Here is a 12,191-nt window from a genome sequence, read left to right as displayed (position 1 = left end):
ACAAGGATAGTGTATTTTTGCACACTAAAACATATGGATAGGAATGACTGCAGGTATGTAAGCAGAAAAAAAGTATGGCACATATGCAAAAAAGCTAAACACAAATATTTTAAAGCTGTAATTGTTGAAAGTTTTTAAATTAGTAGCTTTCAGTTAATCATTCCAAATGAAGTCAACTCAACAAAACAGGTATCTGTTGAGTAAGCAGCATTGAACAGACTACAGCACAGATACACAGCAAACATCTGCAAAGAAAATTTTAAAAGAAAAAAAGGGATTGCAACATCAATCTGAATGAAGCAAATCAAATACCAATAAAGTGTCACACCTGGACAGAAGCAGGATGCATGGCTAAAAGAGCACTGGTTGGTGGGGTATCTGCAAAACTGACCCAATTTTCTTGATGGGGTGGTGGTGAATGGCCAGACCATATGGGATCACTAGAAGTAGATGAGCCTGAAAGTAGAAAAAACATTTCCTTTTCAAAAGACAACCTTGAAAACTGAGTAAGAACTATGGATATGGAAAGCAGTCCAAAAAAAAAAAAAATCCTGAAATACATGCTCTTGTCAGGGAGATATACATTTGTAGAATGGTGAAGAAAATGAAAACCAAATTGCATCAAGGTGAAGTTCACCTCCTGACAACTCACTCCTGTAAATTTTTATATTAGTTTAGCTTAAATCTGCATTAGAAAGAAGGAAGGAACAAGCTTATTGCAACACGTGTAAAATGTAAATTTGGTTTTACCCATTTAAAGGCTTTTGAATCAGTTAATACTCTGCATTTTTACTTAACTGAAATGAGCAACATTCATAGGGACAAATACCATATGATATTAGCATGCAATTTTCTTATTATTAAACCTTTTTCCTCTTTTAAGTTTTAGTTTGCCATCCAAAGAACAAAGCCTTGGAAATTCCTCTTAAGAATCAGGCTTTTTGGCACAGATAAATTCTTTTTCTAAATTATTTCTAGACTGACTAAAATCAGTTGCTTAAGAACAGGCCAAGAAAAACAAAAGGCCTCCACATAGTGATGACATCTGCTATGTATTAACTACCTGGAACACAATAACTGAGATTTACACAGTGCCTTATAATCTACTTCTGATGGACTGCCGATGTTCAATATCTTAATATTAAAATAATGATGAAGCAACTACAGAAAGATTTGGCCACCTACTACTCTACATAGAAAACCCTCAAAAACTCTGTTAAATTGCAGTTGCAAATCAAAAATTTAAGAAACTCATATCAGAGAGAAAACAAACTATGTAGAACAAGTCTAGAAGAATCCCAGGACTCCATTCTACTCCTTGACTCCTAAAAGAAATCCTGAACTCCTTCAATCTAAACAGCAGTTGTTAAACTGATTACTTTAACCTACTCTTCTTAGACAATTAAATGTTTTTCTCCTGAATTATTTAAAATAAAGTCATACTTAGATAAGGATTTCTGCCTCATATGTAGAAGAAGGTTTCCTTTTAAAAGGCAGGTCAACTACTTGTTGAGTTTCTGAAAGCCCTCCACACAACCCACAAACAAGAAATATGATATTAAATGTCCTAATTTTAATCCTGCCACTAAGATCTAAATTGAAGCAAAAAAACCCCAAGAATTTATTGACAAGATGCTGACTAAAAAATATTGCTACAAGAAGTCCCTTTAAATATAAGTAAGTTATTTATGAAGCCAACTAATATCAACAATTTCAGATTCTTGGAGACTGATGACACTATTAATACACAATCTGCAGTAAACAGGGTGAAGGAAAATCTGAGAGAGGCAGACTGAGGGCTAACATCTAAGTGACAGTAATGTTGTTAGTATACAAAATTGCTATTTAATAACGTGGCAGTATGCAATTACTCTTTCATTCTATAATTACCTTTTTCCTAAGATAACTAATGAGAGAAATGCTTAGAACAGGTTTATCTTTGCTCTTCTATACAATAGACAGAACTGTGCACACCACATTTAATCTTGCATTACATAGAGTATAAACTGAGCTTTCCAGGGGGGAGGTAAGCCAAACACGCAAAATTGAGAGATTACATTATTTCTGGACTTCATCAAAATATAAGAATAATATCAAGGTTTTTGGTTGGTTGGTTTTAAGTTAGCTTTACTAGGATAAAAAGCCATTATTAATTACTCCTTTTGTTCCTAAATTTGTCCTCCACTTCCAGAAGCTCCTGATGTGGCCTGGAGCTTCTACTGACTTTATCCAAAATTGCTGAGAATAAAGGCAATGAGTTTGACAAAGCTTTTTGCCCTGGGGTGGTTCTTCAGCAGCTGGCCCAACTCTAAAACACTAGGATGAGACATGCAGAAAAGCAGTCTGTCTCCACCTGGTCTCTCTCAGCACAGGGGTAAGAGAGTAACATTCAGACAAGCCCTTCCCATCTCTCCTACAGACATGCCATGCTCAGGTTTTACTTTTGATACAACGACTCTCTGCCTCTCAGACACTGATATTATCACTAACCTTACATGTTTACTCCACCTTTTCTTCTTGCAACAACTTGTCTTAGGATGGTTCATTTTGTACTCCACTTAGCACAGCACCTCTTCCAGAGTAGTACTTTGACAGTGATGGAGATGCCAGTGGCACCAAACTGTCATACCTTTCGAGTACTTCAGAAGTATTACAAGTATTAACCCCGACAAGAATATTCCAGCTTTACTGATCCTGTTATTCACTCTGTGATGCAATGTTTTAGGACACAGGATGGCAAGGCTGGAGAACACTGGAGAAAGTTTACTTTACTAGTAACTGTGGACACCTAGATCTACACACACATACTTGTGGACTGCCACCAGCCAGTAACTCAATTCTCAATCATTAAAACTACCTCTACTTGACATTCAAATTAGAGATAGTCACCCTTCACTTCCTTTTCAAACTACAAAACCAGACTGGGAACACAGAGGTAGAAAGGGAGGTGGAAGAAAACGGGGTCACAAAGAGGGCTTGGAACAATCAGTGTATTCTTATTTTATCCTTTGTAACCCAACAAAGAAACAACCTTCATTGGCCTCTGTGCATCTTCATCAGTGAAACACCACTAACAGCACTTTGAATGAAGAATAGGCCTAAGACCAATTATCAGATTTGAACTAGCTGGTGAAGTCTAACGCACTATGTTTAGTACAAAGACCTAACTTGAAATCCTGTGGCTGCCCTACATCCTTCTCCTCTACCTTGAGGAACTTACCAACACACTGATAACTTGTGGAAAATTATCTCATTCCCTGTGGGAAAAGTTACCCCCTTACTTTAAGCTACAAATGTAAGCATAAGAAATGGTCTATCTAGATAACATCTGAGTAGCTTGTAATTTTCAATACCTATACAAATATGGGTTTACTCAGAGAACTAAATTTTCAACTAACTTTGTAAACTAGCAAAAGCTCTCCTTACTATCCAATTCGTGATGAAACAAAAACCAGGTGAGTACATTTTGGCAATAAGATAAAGTGCCATAGAGCTCTTGCCTCCCTGAATAATCATGTCCAGGTAAGAATAATCCTTAATTTGTAACAAGGCCAATCATCTACAGTTATTGAAGCAGTAACTAGGAGACAAATGACTATTTAGTCCCCTGCAAGCACAGTAAGCATCTTCAGACTCTAAAGATGCAAGCGAACTCTTAACACAGTAAACATGTTTCACCTCTGTCCATGGAGTTTACTGGTTCTTGATCTCACAAACTGCAGCAAAATCCCTCCCAATGAGGAAAAGAAAGAAGTGTGGCTTAGGGCTGCAAGTTCTCATACATATTCAGACATCAAAACAGAACTTTGATGTAATGCCAAAAAAAGCTAATAGAGGTCCTACAACTGAACAGAAGACCTTAGATTTTTTTACTAGTTTGAAATCATTATTTGGATACTACCAACATAAATGCTCTGCTTCCAGTCCAAACAGACTATGAGGTAATAAAACCCAATTTCTAGCCCCTACTTTAACATGCAACTCAACTAGCATTTGAAGTCTGGAGAGGGGGGCAGGGAGAAATTTAATGAAATACAACAAGGACAAGTGCAGAGTCTTGCATCTGGGAAAGAACAACCCCATGTACCAGTATAGGTCATGACCAAGTAGGCCAATGGCATCCTGGGGTGGATTAGAAGGGGTATGGTCAGTAGGTCAAGAGAGGTTCTCTTCCCCCTCTGCCCTGGTGAGACCCCATCTGGAATGTTGTGTCCAGTTCCGGGCCCCTCGGTTCAAGAAGGACAGGGAACTGCTTGAAAGAGTCCAGCCCAGAGCCACAAAGATGATTAAGGGGGTGGAACATCTCCCTGATGATGAAAGGCTGAGGGAGCTGGGTCTCTTTAGCCTGAAGAAGAGGAGACTGAGGGGTGACCTCCTCAATGTTTATAAATTCATAAAGGGCGAGTGTCAGGAGGATGGAGCTGGACTCTTCTCGGCGATGGCCAATGACAGGACAAGGGGCAATGGGTGCAAGCTGGAGCACAGGAGGTTCCACATCAACATAAGGAAAAACTTTTTCACTGTGAAGGTGACAAAGCACTGGAACAGGCTGCCCAGAGAGGTTGTGGAGTCTCCTTCTCTGAAGACATTCAAAACCCACCTGGATGCAGTCATGTGTGATCTACTCTAGGTGGTCCTGCTCTGGCAGGGGCGTTGCACTAGATCTTTTGAGGTCTCTTCCAACCCCTAACGTTCTGTGATTCTGTGAAGTGGGGAAGAGGTTCTTTCTCCCTAGTTAGTCACTGTCAGCATCCTTCTAACAGCTGAAACTGTAGTGTAAAATGAACTGAAAAAGTAAAAGGATGAATTATTTTCTCTTCTCTTTTAACAACAGTAACAGGAGACTTTCACTTCATATACAATTCTGTTTCCTACAATGGGTTCAGTCATCCACTGTATTATTCTAGGAAGACTGATCCAGACCAGAGATGGAAGCCAGAACTGGGACATAACAACATGACTTTTGAACAGCTTTATCTTAAAACTCTTAAATCAAAGACACCTGGAAGATTTGAGACACTCAGATTTTAATAGAATTGACTCCAACATTTAAGGATGAGACTTGAACTAACTCTAAACTTGATTCTACACAGGTGATTAATGTCTGTCATGGAACTTTTAATTCCTGATATTAAAGTAAAATACATGCACCCTTTGGGGCTCTCTCTACAAGGAGTCTTGAAGAAAGATGGTAACAAGCCTTGGCTTCCGAGTTCATATGTGTAAGCACACTGAGCTAGTCATGACAGTGCCTCAGAGTCCATCACACACACTATCCTAACAATCACTGGACAACACAGTGACAAATTTGTAAAATCCAAATTATTTTGCTCTGTTGAGGTAACAGGTTTTCTTCCTCAAGAATTTGAGAACTACAGCTGTAAGTTATGCTTAAGAGTTCTGACACAAGATAAGGTGTAAGATTTTTTAACAACAACAATTAAGTCATTAGCTAACAATTATTCTACAGCCCAATTCGATACAGAAAGCCCTATTGCATGGTGGGAATATGATGATGCAATGGATGCAATGGAGCATCTTTACTATGCATAAGTCAGAATCTTCCTGTTTAAACACATCTTTCTCCAAACAAAATAGTATGTTTTGATTTTTGTCCTTCTGGTTTAAGGCAACATGGTGTTTATTATTAGACCCATAAGAAACATTTTCACACTTGAGCTTCCATGCTTGCAGTTGACAACCCCATCACCCTCAAACAATGTTTCACGTAATGTGAAATACAAGCAGAGACCTGGGTTCTTATTTTTCTTGGATCACAAGTGAAATGGCATAGTCCTGCCTTAAATTGTACTGAAATAATATCACATACTTGCAAATTACCTGATTTCTCAAGAACATCTTGCACTGGAATCAAGATGAGCTCGCAGTGCTGATTTTAAGAAAAGTAACCAACAACTTTTCTGGTTCCACATAAATGGCAGCAGAACATCATTTTTCTACAAAATACTATCCCTAAAAAGTAGGCTCAAGAGAGAGAAAAAGAATGACAAACTGTCTACAACATCTGAAATTCAAAGGAATAATTCATCACCTCCAGTGCAAAAGAATCACCCAAAGTGAATCAGGATGACAATTTTTGTTAAACACATGAAGACCCACTCCTATCCTTAGCATCGGCAGAACAGACAACCCTTCTGTAACAGTATTTCCAAATTACTTTAAACACACTATGAATGTGTTTCAGTATGGAATACAAAATTGGCAAATATTGACCTAGTTCAGAAATATTTTCAGACTACTGAAAAATTTATCCATTAGACATCACAGGAAAATAATTGCCAAACTGAAATCTTAACACGGTATTACAAGTTTATTTTTAAGAGGACAATATTGAACTCATCAGCAGGAGGAATAGTTTTCATACTTTCCTGGAGTCCTTGACTTTATAAGTTAGAAAAATTTCACAAGTTAGAAACCAGCCACCAGACAATTTGTACTTCAGCTTGCAAGAAAAGCAAATTGACTAAACTATGCAAGAAAAAAGTCAAGAAATTGACTGCTGAAAAAAATCACAGTGCCTGGATTGAAGCCTTAGAAGTGATGATAAATGCAATGAGTAGACTAACAATCTTTATTTTTTATTTCTAAACTGACTGGCACTTACTAGCAGACAACAGTCAGGACACTGGCATAAACCTCTGCATACAACCCATTTCACTTCTAAAATAAGTTTTATTTCCTTATCCAATCAATTTAACAACAGAATGATGATAAACTGAAAGACAACAGATCAATTTTGGAACACCACAACTGAAATAACCAACCAACAACAGCTCATTCTGAAACTACGGCCTACAAAAAGCAACATGTTATTTAGCAGAATCATCAAAACCAGAACCTGAACTAGAATTGCTCTGCTGTTCCCAAATTTAAGTGTATCAGACATAAGAAAACAGAACTTTTTGATATTAAGGGGCAAAGCTTTTTAAATCTGAGCACAGCACTACAACAACAGGGAGGGTCTTCATGTCAAATGAAGAACAATACAGGATTAAAAGCTTTGCTGAACAAGTGGTTCTACCTTGACAGATTGGAGATACAGTAGCTTCAGTTATGTTTACGTAAACTTTACAGTAAGCAAAAAAATGTTAAGAGAATTAGTTATTCTGACAATTCATCTAATCTACTAGAAACATAATTCAAACAAATACATTATCTGCTGCTTTCCCTTGAGCTCCCCACATTTTTGAGCACACTGACAGTTCCTGCACAATTTCAATAGGATGTCAGTTTTGTACTAGAAAACTTTCCACTGGGAAACTTCCATACTCTTTCCCTCCCTCCAAACTCTAAGCATTTCCCATACCGCACTAAGAAATGGATCTGCCATATGCAAGACCATAGATTCCACAGTGCTGCCATCAACACGAACATTTGAATCTGCAAGAAAGTTTCCAGGATCGGAAAATACAAAAATAAACTGCCCTAAACTCATATAATATACTTATTTAAGAATTCCACAATTTTGGATTACAGCTGAAGCATAACAGAAGACATTTATACCTGGTTGTGCTTCACTAAATGGAGCCCAAAAAGGCCCAGGTCCAGCAAGAGGTCGTTCATTATTCCCTCCGCTGGGATGGCGGTTGTGCTTCCTCCATGTATGTGGAGAGGTTGGTGGGGATTGCTGTGGTGAAACAACTGGAGATGTGGACTCCTAATAAAACAAAGGAACCTTTTAAGTTTTTTACTAAATAACTAAATACATAAAAGCCTATCTAAAACCATTATTTCTAGGAACAACCATCACTGCAGTTAAAGTCTCATTTTAGAGTGTGAAAATTTTAGAACTTATTAAAATCAGGGAACAGGAGAAGTTGGGTACATATGACTGGGACTGGACACGTTCACTTCAAACAATGTAATCTAATATACTTTTAATTTGGCATTAAGAGAACAGCAATGCCAAGTTAAATGACTTTGCTACAAAGGAAACTAGATTAATAAGACTTTCACTTGTGATAAAAGTTACATTTGAACCCAGGTCTCAAAAGAAAAGATTACTTACTGTACAACTTATTATCATACCTAATTTTCATCAAGTGATTCACAATCAGTTACTTTCACTTAAAAAACAAACCAGAATTAAAAATTAAAAAAAAAAACACTAGACAGGCCACATTATTTTTTTTTAATATGTAAAAACAGGTAATTTTTTCAAAGATGCCATCTAGGATATACTTCTTCACTGTACAAATTACAAGGTAATTTTGCCCTCACATTAAGGCTCAAGCTTCTCTTTAAACCCATCTATATTCTCCCTGAACAGGTAAGAAAACAGAATCACACATACAATTTCTACCTGGAATCAATTCTCATGAGACATTCAGATTACCAGATTATTCCATTTCAAATCAAATACAAAGGAAAAATAATTTATATTGTACCAAGTAAAATATGTATATAGTAGAAAGTAATTTCCTTCCCATACCTAGATCTTTTGAAATTCCTGTTTGCCATATCTCCCAATTTGAACTAATCTGTTAGTGAAAACAACTAAAACAAGAAAACAAAGCTTGAACTCTGAGTTTACTGAAAAGTAAAAACAAAGCTAAAAATCTCAAAGTCTGTTTCAGCAGTAGACAAAAAAAAGTTTGCTTCTTTATGTTAACAACTATCAAGTACCAATAGCCAGACTGACTATAGGCTCCCACACGATTCCCAAAACTGAACTGGTTTACTTTGCCAAATATTCAAAGGTCATTATGCTTTTTAATCAATATTACATCTGCAAATAAAAGTCAGTGAGAAAATGTCATAAACAAGCTTCTCTCCAAGCAAGGTACAGACTAAAACTACATGTATCCTAACAAAAAAGTTTTAGGGGCGTGGTGACCAGTAACTTTCTAATGTGTTGATGTAAACTTTCATCTTTTTTTTCCCCTCCAATTTTCATATTCCCTAGGATACAGGGCCAGCCTGGTTGATTCTGTAATTGAGGTATTTTCTGAAACTTCTGACCATTGAGTCAGATTTCCTTAAATAAGTTCCTAGGCCACAAGATTTTGAACTTTCCATTCAAAGCATTCAAGTGATGCCCATATGTATTGGCAAAGAGTACTATAAAGCAGCTGGGAGCAGTACTAATTCACTTCAATTTTTAATTCAGGGACCAGCTGACTGCACAGTCAAAATCACTGTTTTTCCAGTTCAAGACTTCTTGTTGCAATTACACGCCTTTCTGAAGTTTGCCTGCAGATTCCTCCTCTTAGCATCTTACTTGACAAGAAATTTATTTTAGATGACAATACATTCTTATCCTTACAGGTACATGGGGGCAAAGAGGGGAAGGAGTCAGGGTATCTAGAGTGCCACCTGCAGGCTGGGAGCTAGAACTGAGGTTGAATGGTTAGCCTGCTTAGGCAAAACGCAGCAGGGCCTAGGAGAACCATGATGATCCATAACTGAAATCAATGAAAAGCTTCCTCTTCCATTGGCTTTCATATAAGCCATCTTTTATCAAACAAGATTTAAAGGATGTTTGAATTTTTAGACAAAATACCACGAGTAAACCTAAGGAAAGCTATGCTTGGTTACAGACACTATTCATTTACTCCTGTACTCTTACTCTGGTAAGTCTGATGGTCCAGAAAGACACAGAAGAAAACCTGAGTCAGAAAAACATATGATAGTCTACCTAAAGGAAACCACCCGCTACTTCTGGTAACTGCACGTGAACATTAAGACTCTTGACACAGTCCTCATGAAGCAGCCTTGCCCTACTGAAGCTCACAACTGCGACTATCCAGTAAGCCTGTCTAACATTTGGCCTTATGCTGAAGGCACAGGAAGAAACAGTATATATGATCCTCAACTTCAGTTCTTCTAAACGTTCACTTTACATGTGGTTCATGTGATTCTGTAAAACATGTAATAATGGTAATCATATCATCAGAAGTACAAGCATAATAAATAATTAACTTTGTTCTCAATGTTCCAGTTGACCTTTTATCGGAATTCTGAACATTTACAGATTTCCCACAATTAATTTAGAGCTTCAGCTTACAGACTCCAAAAATCACTAAACAGTAAAAACATGTCACCAACTCTGATGTCAAAAAGGTTCTGGAAGAGGAACAAGCCACATTTTCAGCTTTACCATCATTACAAAACACATTCTCAAACAGTTTAAACCAAATTTAGATGGCGTTACTGTGGCACCATCTTTCCCTTGTGCAATCCCAGTCACTCGCATATATCACTCATGGCATTCATTGATCTAACTTAATAGAAGCTTAGGAGAGCTAAACTCCTTAATTGATTTTTTAAAATACGTGTGGAGATACACATTTATATATGCATACACAGATATACATGTCTCTCTGTGTGTGTAGAGATACAGATAAATAAAAATACATAAAAACAATGGCTTAGCCAAAATACTGATGGCTCAATGCAAGTGTAAAGAAGAAAGATGCAAGCCAGAAAACACTGGTGAGGAAGCAGGACTGTAGAAACATTGACTCTCGTCCAAAAGCAGTCATAGGAAAGTACAGGAAGTAGGGATTTATTAAAAATGCAATTACATACAGGTTCATTCACCCCTTATATATAGGTTAGTATCAACTCTCTATCTGCCTTTGCAGTGGGTAATAAGTTGTCATTTTCATACAGTCATGCCTAGAAAACACAGTTTGCTGTACAAAGTTTCCACTTCAATTTTGGATTGAACTTCACACTTCAGTAAACAGAGGCAGTATGTTCATCAGAACCACCTCTGTTCCTCAACTGCAACACATGATCTCATAAACAGAGTGCTTTGAGAGTTTCTGAGAGCATCTGTTGCAACTGAGGAAGTAGGGTTGTTCGCTTTCATCTGTCCAATCCATTAGTAAAAGAAACTAATTTTGAAAGCCTGAAATATCCAGGATCAGATTTTTCTGCATTAGGGTATGAAACCTAAGTTAACTGCTCTTCAAAATCCTAACATGTAATAACTACAAGAGTTTGCCTAATTTGGGCTACTTGATAACTCGGTGTTTTTGAATTTCATCAAATTTAAACAGAAGTTACCAACCTAATGTCTTCGGGAACTTTGACAATTTTACTCACCATCTGCATACTGTAGTTGATGTATCATTTATTAGATCAGCTACCAGTAAAATGTTATTTTGATAAACTGTTTTAGCACTTTCAATGCAATTATATTTAAACATTTAAACCACTAGCTTTTAATTTCTCTCCAAAGAAACATCAATAAAAATCATAGCAATTACAACATGCTGGGGTTTATTATCTTAAGACATTTATTTTTACTCTTTACATCATTCCAGAAAAGATATCTGAATAAAAGCATGTTGACATAAATAGTTAATATCTATTTAACATTTTCATGTTAAATTAAACTGCTGAGAATATGCTTCTCAATAACTAACCAAAAAATAAGGTTGTAGCTAACAGGCAAAAATTAAGTAATCACCTCAATTAAAAAAAAAAAATCCCATTAGAGAAGTTGTGAAAAAGCAAGATTTTTGTGAAACTGGAATGACGAAACCAAGACACTATGAAGGACTCAGAACTTCTACTTCTTTGGACTGACAAGCAGTTACTAAAAATAGCATGTTAATAAAAAAAGGTGATATATGGCTCTAAAGAACCACCTTAGTGAAGATAAGTCAAACAAACTGGTGTTATGCAACAATACTGTGCTAAAGCAACTCTGGAGGGATCTCAACCTCAAAAGTGCATTGCAAGCATACATGAGTCAAAGGAGATTATAAACCTTTTCCTGGATCTCACACCTCAGGCCAGAAGAAAGCCTCCTAAGGAGAATTCCAGAGACAATGAAGCCAGACATGGTATCCGAAGGGTAGCTCTAAGGGTGTTGTGATCCAGGTCCTGATACCACACAGCCTGCATAAGAGTCAGGGAACAGATCCATCATGAAGAAAGATTATGCTAGAGATGGTAATTGCATTGCAGAACCCATGTTTTTGTAATCAACCAGCATTCATACTGAAGAACAAAATAGTTCAAGGTTCAATGTGAACTTCTCCACATGCAGCACTACACATTTCTGGAGAGGGGGTGTGTGGTTCAGCCAATTACAAACTTATTAGTCAGCAGTTTGAAAGGTTTTAGACTAGCTTCTGAAGAAAATTATAATTAAAAACAGAGACAAATGGAAAAGAGATCAATCACAGCATGGGAAATTTTACTGAAGTTGGCTG

The 12,191-nt window shown here is 37.0% G+C and overlaps 1 protein-coding gene across 5 annotated transcripts in view; it reads right to left on the bottom strand.

The window, feature by feature from the left end:
* The window catches only part of REPS1 (RALBP1 associated Eps domain containing 1), a 65,692-nt gene that overhangs the window by 28,099 nt on the left and 25,402 nt on the right, over nucleotides 1-12,191 (bottom strand). For all 5 annotated transcript variants that reach the window (XM_086461180.1, XM_086461179.1, XM_086461181.1 and 2 more), the window contains exons 4-5: nucleotides 7,525-7,678; nucleotides 329-456 (exon numbers count right to left, since the gene is read on the bottom strand). In XM_086461180.1, the coding sequence (XP_086317306.1) occupies nucleotides 329-456; nucleotides 7,525-7,678 (282 nt within the window). The remainder of the gene's footprint in view (nucleotides 1-328; nucleotides 457-7,524; nucleotides 7,679-12,191) is intronic.

This window comes from Leptosomus discolor, chromosome 2 (assembly GCF_034619465.1).
Source record: "Leptosomus discolor isolate bLepDis1 chromosome 2, bLepDis1.hap2, whole genome shotgun sequence".
Taxonomy (NCBI): Eukaryota; Metazoa; Chordata; class Aves; order Leptosomiformes; family Leptosomidae; genus Leptosomus; species Leptosomus discolor.
Note: the sequence above shows the minus strand (reverse complement) of the source record. Positions and strands in the feature narration are given on the sequence as shown.